The sequence below is a fragment of the Meriones unguiculatus genome, chromosome 6 (genome assembly GCF_030254825.1).
Source record: "Meriones unguiculatus strain TT.TT164.6M chromosome 6, Bangor_MerUng_6.1, whole genome shotgun sequence".
Lineage (NCBI taxonomy): Eukaryota > Metazoa > Chordata > Mammalia > Rodentia > Muridae > Meriones > Meriones unguiculatus.
In genome coordinates this window covers 15,681,542-15,700,755 of record NC_083354.1, presented here as the reverse complement: position 1 = coordinate 15,700,755, position 19,214 = coordinate 15,681,542, and the positions used below count along the sequence as shown (strand labels likewise).

Here is a 19,214-nt window from a genome sequence, read left to right as displayed (position 1 = left end):
TCTCCCTCTAGGATCAGCACCGCCCCACCCCCACCCCCAGGTGCTGCCTGTGCATCGGTGAAGCCTCGAGGAGGGGCGAGGCTTCTGGGAGTGGGAAGCGAGGCCTAAGGGCCAATCGGAAGGACACGAGTGGGAAGGCGCTAGTGAACGGCCCTTGAAATACGGCTCAGCCGCTCGGTGGCTTTGGGGCTCTCTGGGTTTGGAGCGCGTGTGCTGTCTGGGAGTATGGCCTCTCCTAGGAGGTTTCAGACCCTCGTCCCGCTGAAGCACAAACAGGATACCTTATTTGAGGTGGCCGGAGACTCCAAGTTGCCCAAGTGGTTCCATGTCGAGTACCTGGATGACCCGAGAACAATACACGTGGATCCTTGGCTGGTGGAAGCGATATTCGGTGAGTGAACTGGGAAGGCCGGGGCCACCTCCTGACCCCTATCTACACCCCGGCTGTCTGGGTATGCATGTCCTGTAGAGAAAACCCCTCCGGTGGCTGTGGCTCCGGGTCTGTGGCACCTCTACCCCATCTTCCTCCACTTCCCAACTAACTTGCCAAGAAGCGGAAGCCACCCCCTCACTGTCAGGTTCGCCCCCTGCCCCTGCCCAGGCCGGAACGGAGAGTACATCCCACACGTCGAGTGCATGACCCACACCCTGATTCACGTGAACCTGCGGGACCCTGCAGAGAAGGCCGAGATTTTGATATTCGGGTCTCCTGATTACCAGAAGGACGTTTCCCAGATGGTCTTGAACTTGGTTGACTATTTCCAGAAGCAAGCGGCGCAGAGTAGGTGTGGGCTTGGGGGTAGGTAGGGCGGCCCCTCCCTGCAACTCTCCGCCCTTTGCGGGGGACCCCCGGGGAGAGTGGGTACGGAAAGCGAGCCAGGGCCATTCCTTACACTGCTCTTCTCCCACTTCAGAGAGGGCTCAGAGGGCTGAGGCCCAGCCGGCTCCTGCGGAGGTCCCTGCCGCCGCCAGGCTGCGGGCTCCGGTGCAGGTCCGTGAGGTCACCACGCAGCCGGACCCCGTGCAGGTCCGTGAGGTCACCACCCAGCCGGATCGGGTGCAGGTTCGTGAGGTCGCCACGCAGCCGGATCCGGTGGAGGTCCGTGAGGCCGCCACCCAGCCTGACCCCGAGGAGGTCTGTGAGGTCACCACCCAGCCTGACCCCGTGGAGGTCTGTGAGGTCACCACCCAGCCTGACCCCGTGGAGGTCCGTGAGGTCGCCACGCAGCCGGATCCGGTGGAGGTCCGTGAGGCCGCCACGCAGCCGGATCCGGTGGAGGTCCGTGAGGTCGCCACGCAGCCGGATCCGGTGGAGGTCCGTGAGGTCGCCACCCAGCCTGACCCCATGGAGGCCTGTGAGGTCGCCACGCAGCCCGACCCCATGCAGGCCTGTGAGGTCACCACCCAGCCCGACCCCGTGCAGGTCTGTGAGGTCACCACCCAGCCTGACCCCATGGAGGCCTGTGAGGTCGCCACGCAGCCCGACCCCGTGCAGGCCTGTGAGGTCGCCACGCAGCCGGACCCGGTGGAGGCTGGTGAAACCGTCACCCAGACCCCTGCAGGGGAGGTCCGCCAGAATGTGACTGTGCATTGAAGTCCAGGAGGCTCCCACCCAGCATTGCACAGGCCTCTGAGGTCCCAACTCGGGAAGTTTCTGAGGCTCTGTCCCAGAGGTTTCCTGAGGCTGCTCTTGGGGGTGGGAGGTGCGGGGCCACCCAGAGTTCTTCAGTTTTGGTTCACGAGACTGGAGCGCAGCAGTCTTTGGACAGAGATGTTGGAATTGAGCTGCCTGGGAACCAGTTACCAGGTTATAGTCCTCGGATCCAGGCGTGAGGCAGCACAAATGTGGTACACACCCGCCAATTCACCTGGGGGCAGAGGGCTAGCCTGGGCTGTGAGTGGGGGCAGTTGTCTTTAACCCCTGGCTGTCTAAGTCTCTGGACATCATTTCTGGTTGTTTTCTGCCCTGGAAATTGGGAAGCCTGGCGTTAGGGCCGTCTCTAGTTTTTCCTTGTTAAATGTTTGTAAGCACAATTGGAAGTGTTCCAATAAAGAATTGCACCCCTCCCCCTATTGAGCCTCCCACGTGTTTCACCTTGAGCTAACTGTTTTGAAACCTTGTTCCTCGACAGGGAAGGTCTGCTTTGAAAGGTCTGGTTGTATCCAGTTGCCACTAGCTGCTTCTAACTAGTGTCTCTTTGCAAGGAGAGGAGTTGTAGGAGGGCTGGGAATGACTGCAACTCTGTCATCTTCAGTCGCAGTCGGGAGTCTCCGGAACTGGCGGGGTGGGGGTGGGGGTGGGGGTTATGCGAGTTTCTTTGGAGAAATCTGAGGTGGAGGCAGCGAAAACATTCACCGTGGTGGGGCTAACAGCTGGCAGTAATTACGCCAGGAGGCAGGGTGTGGTGGTACAGGCCTTCTGGAATCAGCCAGGCACACCTCAGGAAGTTTAGGGTTGACCTGGGGTAGATAGCAAGTTCTAGGTCAGCCAGGGCTGCACAGGGGAGACCCTGTCTCAAAACTTCCGGAAGATAATCACTGAGGTGGGGAGAGCAAAGCTTGGCAGGTGAAGCCAGAGCTTCCTTGTTCTGGGTGACCGAGCTGGAAGGGTGGGCTAGCAAGCATACAGTGATGTTCTTTTGAGGCAGGGTCTTCCTGCATGGCCTTGGCTAGCCTATTGATCCCTATAGTCCAGGCTGGCTCAGAACTGAGACCTGCCCGACTCTGCCTCCCTAGAGCTGGGATTAAAGGTGTGCCTGTGCATGAAACATCCTTCCGTTGGAGAAGGCACAAAAGGTCCGATTTCCCTCTCTTGTGTGAGTGTCCAAGAAACTTAAGGTTTTAAAATAGACCAGGCAGGTAGGTACTCTATTCCCAGACGATTCTTTTTTTAAAAGATTATGTATACAATGTTTTTGCATGTACACCTGCATGCGAGGAGAGGGCACCAGATTTCATTATAGATGGTTGTGAGCCACCATGTGGTTGCTGGGAATTGAACTCATGACCTTTGGAGGAGCAGCCAGTGGTCTTAACCTCTGAGCCATCTCTCCAGCCACCCCCCCCCCAATTTTTTTTTTTTTTTTGAGACATGGTCTTCTAGCCCAGGCTGACCTGGAATTCACTGTGTAGCAAAGAATGATATTGAATTTCTGATCTTCCTGCCTCTGACTTCCAAGTGCTGGGATATAGGTGTGTGCTACTATGCATGGTTTATGCAGTGCTGGGAATGGATCCAAGGCTTTGCACAAGCTTTGCAACACTCGGGACTAATCCAGCCCTTACACTTTGAGACATAATGTCACTAAGTTGCTCAGGCTGGCCTAAAAATCTTCCTCACTTCGAAAGAATAATGGGATTACAGACCTGCCCACTATGTCTAGTACATCTGACCTTTAAAGAAAATCTTAAGCTGGTTGGTGTTGGCACACATCTTTAATCCCAGGACTCAGGAGGCAAAGGCAGGCAGAACTCTTTGAGTTTGAGGTCAGGCTGGTCTATAGAGTTCCAGGATGGCTAGGGCTACACAGAGAAACCCTGTTTTGAAGAACTAAAAATACTTTAAATGTGTCCTTTACATGTAAATTTATATATGTAAAGAGACAGGGTTTGTCTGAGCAGCCATGCCTTGAACTCACAGAGATCCACCTGCCTCTGCCTCCCTCGCCCTGGGATTAAAGGCGAGCACCATCAGCACCTGGCTTGAAAGGTGTTGATTTTTAAACTTGCTGCAGGAGTTGGAGAGGTGGCTCAGCACATACAGTGACTGCAGCATTCACTTCCCAGCCACCCAGATTGGGTGACTCAAAATTGCCTAACTCCAGCTCCAGAAAAACCAACGCCATCTTCTGGACTCTGGAGGCATTGCAAGCACGTGTACAGATCCACACACATACATGCTTCAAAACTTAGAATTTTTTTTTCTAAAGAAATCACAGGCTGAAGATGTACCACAGTGATGACAGAACACCAGTCTGGCCTGTGCAGGGTGCTGGGTTTATGACATTCGTCTTGATGCACAGTAGAGCTCAGCAGCCTCCTTTGAAGCTTTCTAACATGTCAAGATTGGTGGTGTTCCTTATTTCTTCATCGGAAATTACAAATTCTGTTGGTGCTTTAGGGACAGCCTTGTTCCCTGAAGAGATACTTCAACTCTTCCCTTCCTGAGCATTGGTTTGTTTCCAGATACCTAACCACAGCAGTTACTTCGTGCTCACAAATCTGTGTCCATGTTGTAGTGTTGAAGAATGAATGAGTGCATTAACATTAGGATACAGAACTGTCCTAAAAACGATTAATATGGAAAGATTTATCATCTCCCCTTCACTTACATAGATTTAAGGTTGCAAATTTGTTTGATGTATATAGTTGTTTTCAATCTCTCCCTTGTTTTGACTACCCGGCTTTGTAAAATGTGTAGTGTCTGAGAGGGTACATCTACTCTCTATTTTTATAGATGAACCAGCTTCTTAAAATGCATAGAAAATTGGTTGAGGGGCCAGAGAGATGACTCTGCAGGTGAAGGCGCCTGCTACCAAGGCTGAAGGCTTGAGTTCAATCTCTGGAACCCACAGGGTAGGAGGAGGAAGCTAGCTCCCACACATGCACATTCACATGCAAACGTGCCCAGATAAATTATGTGAACTTGAGGAACAGGCATATCTTTGAATGGCTTCCAAAAGAAAGGCGTTGCTGAGAGGTGTATTCCTGAAACTGTATGCATGTACATTATTTAAATATTTTAGTATTTATTTATTTCAAAACCTTTTGTAGCCTCGGCTGTCCTGGAACTCTCAGTAGACAAGGTTGGCCTTGAACTAGGAGATCCATGCTTCTGCCTCCCGAGTGCTGGGATGACAGGTGTGCATCATGGCACCAGCTCAATATTTTATATGTGAGTGTGTGTCTCTAGCCTGTAGAGGCTAGAGAGTCCAGTCTTTTACAGCTGGAATTAAACAGCTGTGGGCCACTGAGTTATGTGCTTTTACGTGCTGAGATCTCTCCAGCCCCAAGACTTTTTAATTCTGTGAGTTTCAGTGTTTTGCCTGTATGTATGTATTTGTACTAGGGGCATGCAGTGCCTCTGGCAGCCAGAAGACACCTGCTTATCCCTTGAAACTGGAGTTACAGGTGGTTGTTGGTTGCTGTGTGCTTCTAGGAACCAAATCTGGGTTCTCCACAAGAACAGCTGCACTTAAGCACAGAACCATCTCTCCAACCTCAGACACATTAATTTTAAATGACTCTAAAATTAAGATATCCCTTCCCTCTCTTTGCTTTTTTTTTTTTTTTTTTCCTCCTTTATAGTAATATCCACCCCTCCCACAACCTACCTTCTCACTGTCAATAGAATCTTGCTGTGTCTCTGAAGATGTCTGTGCTGGCTGATTTTCATGTCAACTTGACACTAGTTGTAGTCATAACTGTAACCTCAGTTACAGGAAGTGGCAGCCTCCCCTGAGAAAACACCCCCACCAAACAGGCCTGTGGACAAGCCTGTGGTACAATGTCTTGATAGATGGGGAAGGGCCCAGCTTACTGTGGGTGGTACTACCACCGGGCTGCTGGTCCTGGATGCTCTGAGAAAGGAGGCTGAGAAAGCCAGTAAGCTGTACTCCTTCATGCCCTGACTTCCTGCTGTAAGCTGAAATAACCCCCTTGTTCTCTGAGACCCTTTTGATCATGGTGTTTTATCACAGCAATAGAAACTTCTGGACACAAGCAATCCTCCTGTATCCGATATCCAAGGATCTAGGACTATAAGCATGGCTACCTGTTCATTACATACAAATGTAAAACAAAAAACCTGTGCACAAACTAAAGGGCGCAGCTAGAGCTGGGAAGCGTCTTATTTTTTTTCTGTCCTGAGAAAACACCATAACCAAGGCATCTTCCAGAACAGTGTTCAATTCAGGCTCACGGTTTCAGAAGGTGAGTCCGTGACTTGCCATGGCAGGGAGAATACAGTGGACAGGGGAGTCACTAGAGCAGTAGCTGAAAGTTTACATCTGATCCACTAGCCCAAGTCAGTGAGCTAACTGGGAAGACTGTGTGAGTTTTTGAAACCTCAAGGTTCCACCCAGCAGGACACTTCCTCTGACAAACCACACCTAATTAGGAAGACAATCTATCCCCGACCCTGCCCCACAAGGCTGGCCTGGAACTTGTAGAGATCCACCTGCCTTTGCCTCTCAAGTGCTGGGATTAAAGGAATGCACCCCTCCACCCCCAATTCTTTAGTTGCATAGCCTGTTTGTGAACTGAGGCCCAAGGCACCAGTATTTTGGTATTCTATTCAGTGAGGTCAATTCAGGAAGAGAAGACTGGCTTTAGGGTTTGAGGATGCAGCCAGTGGTAGAGTACTTGCCTAGGATGCTCAAGGCCTTCCTTGGGTTTGATCCTAGCACACAGGAAAAGTGGATGATGGCACAGGCCAGCAGGACGGAAGGGCAGGCAAGCCTGTAGAATAGCTTTGTCTGGCAATGTGAGTTACACAATACAGGTCATACGTCATTTTAATTGTTCTGGTAGCCACAAAGTTCTTTGACTGGGCCTCACTCAATAAGTACCTCCGGTTGACCTGAAACTTGCTAAGTAAACCAGGCTGGTGTAGAGAGAGCCAATAGAGGTTCCCCTAGCCAGGCTTTGCATTTGAGGGCAATTGTTAAGGACACGCATCACCACCCTGAGTTAGAAATTTAACAGTAGTTTTTTTTTTTTTTTTAATGTAATTGTTTACAAATAAGTGCTCTGTTTGCATATATGCTTGCATGCCAGAAAGGGGGGGGCATCTAGTGTCATTATAAGTGGTTGTGAGCCACTCTGGTTGCTGGGAATTGAACTCGGGACCTCTGGAAGAGGTCTTAACCACTGAGCCATCTCTCCAGTACCTTGAATTTTTTTTTTTTTAGACAGGGTTTCTCTGTGTAGCCTTGTGTCCTGGACTCTTTGTAGACCAGGCTGGCCTGGAACTTAACAGCAATCTGCCAACCTCTGCCTCCCAGTGTGCCAGCACGCCCCGCTTGTTTTTTGAGACAGTGTTTCCCTACGTAGCCTTGGCTGTCCTGGAACTCACAGTAGACACGACTAGGCCTCCCAAGTGCTGAGACTAGCGCCACCACCTCCCAGCAACACTATGCTGAACATCTTTTAAATATTCCAATAGGTGACCAACACGTAAACACGGTGGCACACCTCTATACTACTACAGAGGTGGGATTCTGGTTTCCAGGCAACCCTGGGCTACATGTTGAGATGGCTACCTCACAAAAACAGACTGAGGTACTGGAGAGAAGACTGAGCGGCTGACAGCACTGGCTGCTTCTCCAAAAGACTTGGGTTCGATTTCCAGGAGCCACAGGGAGACTCACAACCATCTATAATTCCAGTTCTAAAACTTTTGCACGCGCACGTCGTGCACATACTGAGCAAGTAAAACACATTATGTTGACCCAGGACAGCAGAGTCAAAAACGAGTCAAAAACAAAACAAACCCAACAAACACAGGTGCAGCCTACATGCTCCGCGATTGCACCCGTGCTCCCGCGGGACTCTGGGCGCACACAGCGGGCGGGCGGTGCCTTTACGCGCGTGTCGAATTCCGTATACCATTTCCGGGTCGGGTCAGAGAATTGCTTCCGGCGGCCAGGAAGTGACGTAGCGCTTCCTCTCAAGCTCGGCGTCTGGAAGGTGGCTCTCACGCGGGGTCAACATGAGGATCGAGAAATGTTATTTCTGTTCCGGGCCGATCTACCCCGGCCACGGTATGATGTTCGTCCGCAACGACTGCAAGGTGAGGCGGCCGTGGCCTGCCTGCGCGCTCCCGCCGGGTGCTGAGCGCCGAGGGTGCCCTGGGCTGGAGTCCCGGCCTGGCATCCCTGCCGCCGAGGTCTCCTCGCTGCGGTCGGACGCAGGTCCCATCCCCAGGCCGCTTGGGCTGCCGCAGGGTCAGGATGTCGGTCGAGCGCTTAAGCAGGCTTCCCGCTGGCTTCCGGGCACGGGGACCGGTAGGAGGTGGGAGTGTCTGTCGAGGTTGATGGAGAGGGTGCCTGGGCAGTGTTGCTGCAGGTGAGCGAGGCAGGCTTAGCGTGGAGGGTCTTTGGGGAACTGGCTTCCTCCGCCGCCTTCACTATCCCACTTCAGACCTTCGGGAAAGCCTCCTTCAGTCAGTCACCAAGGGACGGTCCAAACTCGGGAAGGACAGGTTCGCAGTTCTTAAAGCGTGACCTCTCTAGTTCTCGGGTTCAAGAAGCCTCGGAGCACCCCTCCTGGCTACTCCGGCCCTCCCCCCTTGTCTTAGTTCTGTGTTTTCATTTTTGCATGTGAGGTAAGAGAGCATCCTGCGTAGGAGGATGCATAATTTGAGTAGAAGGCGCAGAACGGAAAAGTTGGGTCTCCGAAGGAGCAGGTGAAGTTGTGACAGGTATTGCTGTGTAGCACATCCACTGTCCTCTTATTTGAGAATGAATCCCATTCCTCTAATTCTCAGAATTTCACGTACATAATAAAATTTGAGCCGCTTACTCTCACCCTCTCCCCGATCTTCCGGGAGAAAGGGCCCTTTCTCTCTCTCCCCCTTTCTGTCTCATGCCTTTTTGTTGTGGTTGTTGTTGTTGTTGTCATCAAGGTAACTTACGCGGGCATGGGTGAGGAGTTATTTACAGGAGCATAGCACCTTATTAGGCTATACTAAATGAAGGCTCCCATCCCCCACCGAGATACTGTTAACTGCATATAAACCCCCCTGGAATCTTGTGATCCCCGGGGACAGGACGAGATCAAAAGGGAAATGTGAGACTGAATGTTGCCTCCTGCAGCTCTGCCCACCACCTGCCCCGTCTATCATTTTGGACTTATTTCTCATACTTGTTTCATTGTTAGTACGCTATTGTGGGTAGCTTTATCTTGTTCTGGTCTGACCTCAGTCTTGTTTGCAAAGTACGCCATCACACGAGACTGGCCTTCTCAGGCAGAGAGTACTAGGTTCGAATTACTCTCTGTCGCCGACGCCTAGCTCGTCACTCCGGTAGGTCTCCCTGTTAGCTGGTTGAATTTCCTCACATTTCTGGTGACTCCTGTCTCCTCTTCAGTGTGATGGTTACATAATTCCCCCCCTCCCCCCTTCAGACAGGGTCTCTCACTAGGATTTTCTGGCTGGTCTGGAACTCAGTATATAGACCAAGCTGGTTTTCAGCTCATTGAGATCCAGACTGCCTCTGCCTTCCGAGCGCTGGGATCGACGGTGTGCGCCACCACGCCTGGCTTGCACAGGTTTTCTTAGTGTAGGTTTGTACTGTTCTTTTCAACTCCTGTGACTGGGTCACACATTTTAGTCAATGTTACTTAGTTTTCTTTGCTAGTGCCTATTAACCTCAAAGGCTTACTTTTTATGTTTCTTCCAGCGACACACACAGATTGCATTATTTTTTTCTTTATGTTTTTTTTTTAAGATTTTTATTTATTTACCATGTATACAATGTTCTGGATACGTGTACACTTGCGCACCAGAAGAGGGCACCAGATCTTATTACAGATGGTTATGAGCCACCACGTGGTTGCTGGGAATTGAGCTCAGGATCTCTGGGTGAACAGTGCTCTTAACATCTGAGCCATCTCTCTAGCCCAAGATTGCATTATTTTTAAAGGCATTATAGGTAACAAAATAATCCAGCGTAGACTTAAAAGAGGCTCACCATCTATTTCAAGAATATATTAAAGTGTTAGTCTGTTAAAAGTTGCTGCTTCTTTGGGGAATTAAAATAGTAAAGACTGACTCAGATCTGTGAGTATGATCTTTAAAAACACATGCAGCACACAGCATGTCGAATGTCTGTAATCCGAGGAGGTAGAAGGCTGAGGCAGGAGGATTCCAGTTGCAGGCCAGCCTGGACTAAACAGTAAGACTTTGTTTCAGAACAACAAAAAAAGCAGTTAACTGTAAATCATAGTTAATAATAAAATAAATAGACACTGAAAAAGAGAAGAATGGCCTATTAGCAGTTTTATTTTTGAAAATATTTTGTGTTTTCAGCCAGAATGACAGAAGGACGCAAATGGGAGTTCAGTGTGGCTCAAAACTCAGCCTCACTGAGGATATAGGAAAGTGATTTTGAGAATTAAAAAAATCGAAAAGGGATTTAAGGACCTTTTCTTAGAAATAGTCCTTCTTGTGGTGGTGCATACCTGTAATCCCAGCACTCAGGGAGGCAGAGGCAGTCAGATCGCTGTAAATTCAAGGCCAGCCTGGTCTACAAAGCGAGTCCAGGACAGCCAGTGCTACACAGAGAAACCCTGTCTGAAAAAAAAAAAAGCAGAAAACACCCCATAAAAAGAAATATTCCTTCACTTAATGTCTAAAGTAATTAGTAATTGTTTATGTTTTCAAGTCTTAGTGGTGTTAGGGATGGTGTAAGAGACCCACCAGACACTTGACTTTCGCTCTGTTCTGATGTCGAATGTGATTCCGGGTGTTAGTAGGAGTCCTGCAAGAGAGCCATTGCCATTTCTCAGGCTTTACAGTAGGTGGTTGTGGTTGTTGTTGTTTGGCTAGCAGGTGTATCCTGTGATGGAAATATTTTAATTCAGTGTCTTGTAGGTGTTCCGATTCTGCAAATCCAAGTGTCATAAGAACTTCAAGAAGAAGCGTAACCCACGCAAGGTCAGATGGACTAAAGCCTTCCGGAAAGCAGCTGGCAAAGAGCTCACGGTGGTGAGTACAGATGCTGGTCATCCAGTCTGAGATGGGGTCCTGTCACGTGGTTGTCAGGGCTTCTATATTTGGCTGTGTAAAGTTTCTTTCTCATGTGATCCTAAAATCCATTGTTCTGTAGACTTCTGAAAAGGGAAAAATCATCCACCCAGTTTGTAGAATGATTTTTTTTTTTTAAGTGATCCATAAAACTTGTTTTTGGCTTTTGCAAAGAAAAAGAAAAATCATTTTAATGAGTTGGGTAAAGTAGGAAGGTGCTCTTTAAGGATTGGGAGGAGGCTGGGAGATGAGCTAATGTGCTCCTGTGTAACACTGAGGCCCAGATGAGGTTCGCAGCAGACACGGACTGCTGTCTGTGTGTCCTCAGTAGGAGTCTGTCAGCGAACAGAAGCTAGGAGTGTTGGTATTAGGGGGAAGCCAAGGGGTGCCTTGAGAGAGTTGATACCAGGATCTCCTGAAACTTGTCCACATTTCGTCCCTGAAGAGGGAGAAGACAGAAGCTGTAGCTGTCCTCTGCTGGACGGAGATGTTTTCAGTTGTTGTGCGCCTCTGTGGCTGTCCCTTCTCCCTAAGCCTGTGACCTCTCCCTCCTTCCTGTTGCTTACAGGTACTATCTTCCCTGGGTCCCAGTTGCAGAGCTATCTATCTAGTGAACACAGCTGCAGGATTTGAGGCCAAATCCTGGTTACTCTCTAAAAAATAATCTTCAGTGTAGGTGAAGCAGCCCGATACCACCACGAATGCCTGAGAGGGGGTGCCAGTCTGGCTCCCCCTCAACCCCAGCCCTCAGCTGCCTTACTGCTGAGCCCGTTGTGAGCTGAAGAGAATCTCATGTTTGTAAATGAAATAGTGCAGAGTTGATACTCTGTATGCTTCTACTAGCTACACTTGAAAGCCAAGGCATACCTACAGCCTTTTCAAAATTTTTTTGCATGTCTTCAGATTAATGCTATTATCTATCTTAGTTCCCCCATTTGGAGGACCCCTGGCCACAAAGCTTATATCTGCACCTTTTCACTGTAACAGACTCTTCGATGGAAACAATATGAATTCTTGGCTGTTGGTGCACTTTTTAAAGCATTCTTATTTACATTTCTTTTACCTTTTTCTCCCTGCTCTATCCCAGTCCCTACTAATACCCTAAGGGGAGAAAAAGGGTTAGTGGGAGAGGAGGCACAGCTCTCTTAGCCAGTTCCTGTTAATCTAATCTTCTTATGAGATCTCCAAAAAAATTTAAAAAATTATTAATACAGTATTTATTATTAATACAGTACTCTGCCTACATGTGTTGTGCCTACATATCAGAAGATGGCACCAGATATCATTATAGATGGTTGTGAGTCACCATGTGGTTGCTGGGAATTGAACCCAGGACCATTATGGAAGAGCAGACAGTGCTTTTAACCGCTGAGCCATCTCTCCAGCCCCCTAGATCTCCAAATTCTTGTCTCACAACTGCAACCAGGAGTAGCAAGGGGGAAGCAGGAGCAGCCTTGTTCTTTCTCAGAGCTCCACACTCTCTGAGCTCTGGCATTAATTCTCTCTCCGGAGTCCTCAGATTTAAACTGTCTGCAGCTGGCACAAAGCCCCTCTCAGAGCCTGCATGAGGCAAATAGTCTACTGCTGTGGGCCATCTGAATCAGCCCCACATCCCACACCTGTGACCAAAACAAAAACATTTTTATTGCCACAACACTTGTTATTTGATTTGAGCTATGAAAAATGGTTCATACAATGGATGTTTCTGGATGTGATTCTCATCAGGCGCTTGGAAATTGGGGAAGCCCTTTCGGCTTGTTTATAATCCTCACAGTTGTTCCATAGCTTCTGAGGGAGGAAGTGATGTTCCTTTCCCTCCGAGAATCCCCCTGAGAAGAGACCTGTTTTAGCTAGTTGAAAGTTAGTATTCTCCAGGATTAGAAGGAGGGTGTCTTAATATGCGCCTGTGTAGGATTTTTGTGCAAAGGAGACTATTTTAAACAATGCTTGCTTACCAGCTTTCTTACCAACCCTCTGTTCCATCTTACAGGACAACTCATTTGAATTTGAAAAACGTAGAAATGAACCTGTGAAATACCAGCGAGAGCTATGGAACAAAACCAGTAAGTCCCAGGGTGGCAGCTGTTCAGGGGAGACTATTGTGGCTGTTCTGTAACTTTAAATGCTGCCTTGTTGTGTAAATACTAAACTTACTTCATTGCTTGGCTCTTTTTCATCTCATGTTAATGGTCTTGTTGGTGTTTCTGTCTTTAATTGTAAATTGTTCCCAGATACCTTTTAGAACTTGCCTGAATTTGGATACATCAGAAATTGGCTAAACAATTATTAAACTTGAAGTGCCCACCCAAAATAAAACCCACAAGTTTTGAAAGAATATATAAGGGGGATGTGAAGCGAGACCTGGTTAGGAAATACACAGACCTCATATTCTAGACCTGCTGCTCCAGGGTTAGGTGTTTACTGTATGCCTTCCACAGTAAGGTGAGAAGGTGCCACGCTTGAGGCGAGCAGCACAGATTTTAAGGGTTCATTTACATGCTTGTTTGGGTAAGTTACAGGTCTTAAGTTGAAAGCAGTAGTGTTCAGCACTTGTTTTCTTTTCCTCCCCTGAAGTAGGTAGGGACTTTAATTGAGGGGAGGAAAAGGTTCCATCTTTTCCCTCTTAATAGGATCTTGCTGTGAAGCCCTGGCTGGCCTTGAACTCAGCCTTGGTTTCTGAGTGCTGGTATTATAGGTGTCTGCCGTGAACTCTTTGAGGTTGCAGTATTTTTGTGTGTGCCAGGTCCCCTGCTCTGCCCTTGCTCCTTCCCCTGGCTGCTTTTATGCAACCTTACGCTTGTAGATCATATACAGGCGATCATACACAGTCCCTGCCCTCCTCCATTAGTTGCTGGTTGGTTCAGGTATTACAGGCTCATTCCCACATCTAGAAATGCTGTACGAAGCTGTACTAGCCAGGCATGGTGGCGCACACCTGTGATCCCAGCGCTCTGGGAGGCAGAGGCAGGTGTGAGTTCCAAGACAGAGATACACAGAGAAACCCTGTCTTGAAAAACAAAACAAACAAAGAAAAAAAAACAACAACAACAAAAAAGAAAGTATTCCCTGTAGATGATATGGAAATCTGTCGTCCCCTGAACTGTTTTATGTAGTTAATAAACCTGAGTACAGCTAGCATCTCATACCTTTATAGCTCTGTCAATAGTGATTGTTGTGTAGTGAACCTTTTCCTTTAAGCTTAAGTCATGCAGAAATATTTGAAGTCCTTGTAACAGTCATACTCCTTGAATGTATGTAAATTTGCTGACTGACTTGTGATTTTTCTTATAGTTGATGCAATGAAGAGAGTTGAAGAGATCAAGCAGAAACGCCAGGCTAAGTTTATAATGAACAGGTATGTGTATTTGTGGAGGAATAATTACGAGATTTCTAAAGGCATTGGTATTTTTAAAACCCTTTTATTTTGGCATAATTTCATACTTAAAAAAAGAGCTGAGGAGAGGCGCCCTTCCTGCCTGTGTGCCTCAGGTTATCTGTCCAGTGTAAGCACCTCTCTACTTAAACACGGTCACATCAGGAAGTGGACGTGGATGCAGGACTGTTGTGTGAGCGGCAGAGCCTGCCTCTGCTCCTGCGTAGTCATCAGGTCGGAGCTCTTCAGGCTCCTTTCACACGGGCAGTCCTGTCTTGCTCTGTCTTACAGGCGCAGGCATTTTCGAATAGTACATGCCAGTCAGGTTGTTGTATATAGTGTTTCTTCATTTAGGTTTGTCTGCTTTTCCTCATGGTTAGATTTAGGTTAGATGTCCTTGGAAGGAATGCCACGGTCATCACAGTGTCCTTGCTCATGTATCCTGTCACTGTTAACTCTGACTCCTTGGTTACAGTGGTGTCTGTGGGTTTCTCCGGGACAAAGTTAGAGTTTTTCCTGGTAGTTGATAATGAGGAAGATTCTGGAAGAGCTTGTTACTCAGACTTGTTCTTGTTTTTAGCCTCCATAAGAGAGTCTGGCCTCCGTCATTATGAACTTTCTCATGTATGAAACAGCTTTCCCTTTTCTCCACTTTTGGAGTCTCTCCTTTATTCATGTAATCATACTGCACCTGTTTTCATGGACTCCTGTGGTTTGATGGGCTGTGTTCATATCACCGCGTTTATTTTGATGTTTGTGTGGCCCACATTTGACCGTTCTTTTAAGTCTTTGTTGTCTCATGGGTAGCAAGAGCTTCAGAGTTGACATGCTTTCCCTGTCCTGGCCAGGGATGAGCTCTCTCTTCAGAGCAGGGAGATTCACTTCTATCTGTTAGTTAGCTTTTAAAAATACTTACTTATATGTGCATGAGTGATCTGTGAAGAGGGAATTAGTTCCCATTACATTTGGTATGAGCCATCACCTCATTGGTGGGGATTGGCCTCAGGACCAGTGGAAGAGTAGCCATCTCAACCGCTGAGCATCTCTTCAGGCCCTGTGGATTAGTTATTTAAAAAAAAAAAAAAGTTTATTTTTATTTTGTTTAAAAGTGTTTTTGCCTGAATGTATGTATGTGCACCATGTGTGTACTGCCTGCACAGGTGATGGCTGTGAGCCATCATGTGGAGCTCTGGGAGTGAACCCAGGTCCTCTGCAAGGGCAGCCAGTGATCTTAACCACTGAGCCGTCTCTCCAGCTTCCATTTTTTTTTTTTCTTTTTTTGGTTGTTTATTTTTTTGTCTTTTGAGACAGGTTCTTACTTCATAGCTCTCTCTGACCTGGAACTCATCTGCCTCTACTCTCTGTGTGCTGGGATTAAAAACTTTGTCCCCACACCCAGCCAAATTTTTTTAAATTTGTGTGTATGTATGTAAGTAAGTGTGTAAACATGCCATGGCATGTAGGTGGAGCTCAGAGGACATCTTGCAGGAGCTGGTTCTGTGTGGATCCAAGGGATTGAACTCTGGTGACTGGGCTTGGCAGCAAGTGCTTCTCCCCACTGAGCCATGCCAGTGGTAAAGATTAGCCTTACCTCTAGTCACAGCAGAGTCTTAGTATAGGAGCACGCTGTGGCAGCTTGCTGGCATTTCAGAAGGTGGGCGTGGGTGTGTGGGGACAGCTCGGTGAGGGTTTCTGGGGAGTGTTGTTTTTTGTGCTCCTGCAATTGCTGACTGACTAACAAAGCTAACATAGCCCGGAGATTGTGCTCTGTGAAGTGGCAGGACGCACAAACGGGCACCTGGGAGACTGCCTTGTGAGATAGAGCTTTATGTCTGTGCCGTGGAAAAGGGCTCTGACAGTCTGCCAAGTCCTCAGTCAGACCCTTGTTCTGTCAGCAGGTTTGCATTGAGCCTCACTTGCACCATGCTAGGCACAGTGGGTGCAGAGAACAGGTTGCTAGGATACAAAGCCTGCTAATTAGGAACTTGAACATAGTTTGACACATAATTATCAGGGAAGAGAATGTTGGAAAGGGCTCAACAGGTGACTTTTTGTTAATTTGTGGACAAACATAAGGTTTGGGAGCCAGTTGATTCCTTGGTGACCTGCAGCAGTTGTTGCTGAGTGGGAGGTGGGAGAACAGGAAGAAGCAGAAGGAGGCCCACCCCTTCGCATTCCCACCTAGCCCTGTGCAGCCAGTGTCATTAGTGAGTGCAGACGCTGTGGTGGGAGTCAAGTCTCAGGCGTCCACTGATGTTTGCCTTTGATGCATGTCATCACAGGTTGAAGAAAAACAAAGAGCTGCAGAAGGCTCAGGATGTCAGAGAGGTCAAGCAGAACATCCATCTCATCCGGGCTCCTCTTGCAGGTGAGTAGAGAGACAGGAAGTCTGAGTTTTGGTGTTGGTGTGATTGGGCCCCAGCTCAGTTTTTGGAGGTGTCTTCCATTTAAACATTGTCTCTAGGCTTTGACGATACAGGCTGTCTATAAAAGTGCCTTTTACTCAGTGCCTGTCCATTGTGGGCAGTCTGTAGCTTATGGGCTTTCTTCCCTCCATTCTCACAAATGCCTTTTTAAGTTAAACAAAATCATTTGTGCAATAATTGCATAGCTGATGTTTGCCTCATACTTTTGATTAAAGACACTTCATGTTACTGACTGTCAAACTTTGGCTTGTATTGGAATAATCTGGGGAATTTAGTATAAACACAAAGCCCAGGGCCTCAGTGGCTCTCCAGGTGATCCTGGTTCCACATTCCGGGAATACTTTTTGTAATGAAAGCTGTTTGCCTCACTTACCTGGGCAGCTGTTCATGTGCACAGGTTTTCACCAGTCTTTTACGTAGCCAGCAGCAAATACAGTCTCTTACATAATTTATTTTTTCTTAATGCAGATTACTCAGAGAAAGAGGGAAATTTTGACTCAATCTGTAATTAGGTCTTGATTGGGTTTATGTGTAGGGACTACCCCATTCCTGTTTGTGCCTAATTCCATCAGAACAAAGTAGACCAAACTCTGGGGCATTTGTTTCTGATGCAATGACCCGGAGCCCAGAAGGAACAGATACCCTGAGACCTTTAATTCCCTCTCCTGGTCAGGAGGACCATGTACCCATGTGTCTGAGGGTCTCATCCTCACTTTGGGTTATGGACTCAAACTATCAGTGTGATGTAGGGCCTGTGTATCTGTCTGTGGTTTCTCATGGTTTAGTTGGGTTTGCAGAAGTTGGCAATGAGAAGTGTTTAGAATGCTTGTGCATTCATAAATCTGGGTGAATTTGGCTAATATTCCCAAATCCTTAGAAATGGCTACTACTGTAGGGCTGCCAGGATGCTTTGTAGAGTGCTGGAATCAATTCTGCAGGGTCACGCTTAAAACCTGTGGTTTACATTTTCCTTCTATTTAAATTTGAGTTTACTTTTTGATAATCTTATACATGAGTACTGTATTTACATTGCATCTTCTGTATCTTTTAAAGGCAAAGGAAAGCAGCTGGAGGAGAAAATGGTACAGCAATTACAGGAGGATGTGGACATGGAGGATGCTTCCTAATGGTGCTGCCTGAAGCCAGCCCCATGCACACTGGAAACCAGTGGAGACTGTGGGTTCCTAAGTTATTGATTGGTTACATAAGGTCCCTCACACAAAGGTCGTTCACGTCCTTCCCTCTTAAGCTGCAGCTTGGAAAAGCATCCCTTTGTGGATGTGAGGTCTCAGCTCAGCGTTCTGCTTCACTGTGCTGTGCTCACACAAACACAAAAGTTTGTGTGTGGATTAAGATGTGAACTGTGGGCATGACATGGTTGAGCGGTTCATAATGACACCAGGCAACATTTCTGTACCGATTATCTCGCTAGTGTGGATTGATAATGATGCAATATTTTCCTTGCACTAGGATAGTCTGTTTGTTTGGGTTATTGGAGTGGAGATCACACAAGGAACTATTCCCTTGACAACCCCAGTCTCTTTTGTTTTGGTCTAGTCTGTTTAGTAGGTTCGTAGAGTTGCATAATGGCTGCATGTAATGCAGGTGCAGTATGTTGGGCCGCGTGACCTGCTTCAGCCTTTCTAGTTGGCAGTTGTGGTGTTGGGGGTGGGAGGCTTGAATAAACTTTGTCTGAATGGCACCTTATTTTTGCTTTGGAGAATGTTCAGTACAAGTCTTGACTTCTATCCCAGCAGACCCCTCTCTCCCTCCAGCCCAGCAGTGGTCTAGAAGCAGAAGAGTCCGGTTGCCTTTCAGAGTGTATTGTGTGGTTTTCTTTGTTTGTTTGTTTGAGACAGGGTCTCTCTGTAACTCTGACTGTTTTGAAATTCACTTTGTAGACTAGGCTGCCTTGAACTCCCAGAGATCCACCTGCCTCTGCCTCTGCCTCCTGAGTGCTGGGATTAAAGAAGTGTACCATCATAACACCCAGCATTTTTAATTTTCTTTAAAAATCCAACCAATCAAAAAGAAACACTTGTTTTTGGAAAATAGAATTTATGGGTAGAATGCTGCCTCTTATTTGTATGTAAATAAAACCCTTTCTAAAGTAAATGCCTACGTATTTATTTAAAGGTTCTAAACAAAAGTACTACATGTCTGTTCCTTTGAAGAGAGCTTCTGCCCACATAAGTAGGAGGTATAGTTAATTAAAGGGAAATACATTCGTCTTACTTCTTGGTAGTTTTTTGTTTTGTTTTGCATTGCTTTGCTTTGCTTTTCTGAGGCAGGGTTTCTCTGTGTAGCTCTGGTTGTCCTGGACACACTTTGTAGACCAGGCTGGCCTGGAACTCGCAGAGATCCAGGAGATCCACCTGCCTCTGCCTCCCAAGTGCTGGAACCACAGTGTGGGCCACTGTGCCTGGCTTGGTGACAATGTTAAATTATGACTATGTTAAGAATATTAAGCTCAGCTGGACAGTGGTGGCACTCACCTTTAATCCCAGCACTGGGGAGCTAGAAACAGGAGTATCAGTTCGAGGCAGTCTTGGTCTATAGAGTGAGTTCTAGGACATCCAGGGCTACACACAAACCAAAAAAAAAAAAAAGGAAAAAAATACTAAGCTTATATATTGACTTTGATAGGACCACATTTAGAAAACATTAT

The 19,214-nt window shown here is 47.4% G+C and overlaps 2 protein-coding genes across 2 annotated transcripts; both read left to right on the top strand.

The window, feature by feature from the left end:
- The first annotated feature begins 225 nt into the window (after nucleotides 1-225).
- Nucleotides 226-2,064, top strand: Khdc3l (KH domain containing 3 like, subcortical maternal complex member). The gene is made up of 3 exons (XM_060386104.1): nucleotides 226-391; nucleotides 602-804; nucleotides 860-2,064. The coding sequence occupies exons 1-3, from the start codon at nucleotides 226-228 to the stop codon at nucleotides 1,592-1,594; spliced, it is 1,104 nt and encodes a 367-aa protein (XP_060242087.1). The 3' UTR covers nucleotides 1,595-2,064.
- Nucleotides 2,065-7,638: 5,574 nt separating this feature from the next.
- Rsl24d1 (ribosomal L24 domain containing 1) lies at nucleotides 7,639-18,661 on the top strand. The gene is made up of 6 exons (XM_021637967.2): nucleotides 7,639-7,792; nucleotides 10,595-10,708; nucleotides 12,738-12,810; nucleotides 14,039-14,102; nucleotides 16,403-16,488; nucleotides 17,600-18,661. Exons 1-6 carry the CDS (start codon nucleotides 7,712-7,714, stop codon nucleotides 17,671-17,673), a joined length of 492 nt encoding a protein of 163 aa, XP_021493642.1. The 5' UTR covers nucleotides 7,639-7,711; the 3' UTR covers nucleotides 17,674-18,661.
- The last annotated feature ends 553 nt before the right edge of the window (nucleotides 18,662-19,214 follow it).

What these genes read in the sequence shown, in the direction of transcription:
- Khdc3l (XM_060386104.1), top strand. Translation starts at nt 226, where the DNA reads ATGGCCTCTCCTAGGAGGTTTCAGACCCTCGTCCCGCTGAAGCACAAA. An exon ending in GCTGGTGGAAGCGATATTCG is followed by an intron (nt 392 to 601) that starts GTGAGTGAACTG and finishes GCCCCTGCCCAG; the next exon opens with GCCGGAACGGAGAGTACATC. An exon ending in GGTGTGGGCTTGGGGGTAGG is followed by an intron (nt 805 to 859) that starts TAGGGCGGCCCC and finishes CCCCGGGGAGAG; the next exon opens with TGGGTACGGAAAGCGAGCCA.
- Rsl24d1 (XM_021637967.2), top strand. Translation starts at nt 7,712, where the DNA reads ATGAGGATCGAGAAATGTTATTTCTGTTCCGGGCCGATCTACCCCGGC. An exon ending in AGAGCTATGGAACAAAACCA is followed by an intron (nt 12,811 to 14,038) that starts GTAAGTCCCAGG and finishes TTTTTCTTATAG; the next exon opens with TTGATGCAATGAAGAGAGTT. An exon ending in CATCCGGGCTCCTCTTGCAG is followed by an intron (nt 16,489 to 17,599) that starts GTGAGTAGAGAG and finishes TATCTTTTAAAG; the next exon opens with GCAAAGGAAAGCAGCTGGAG.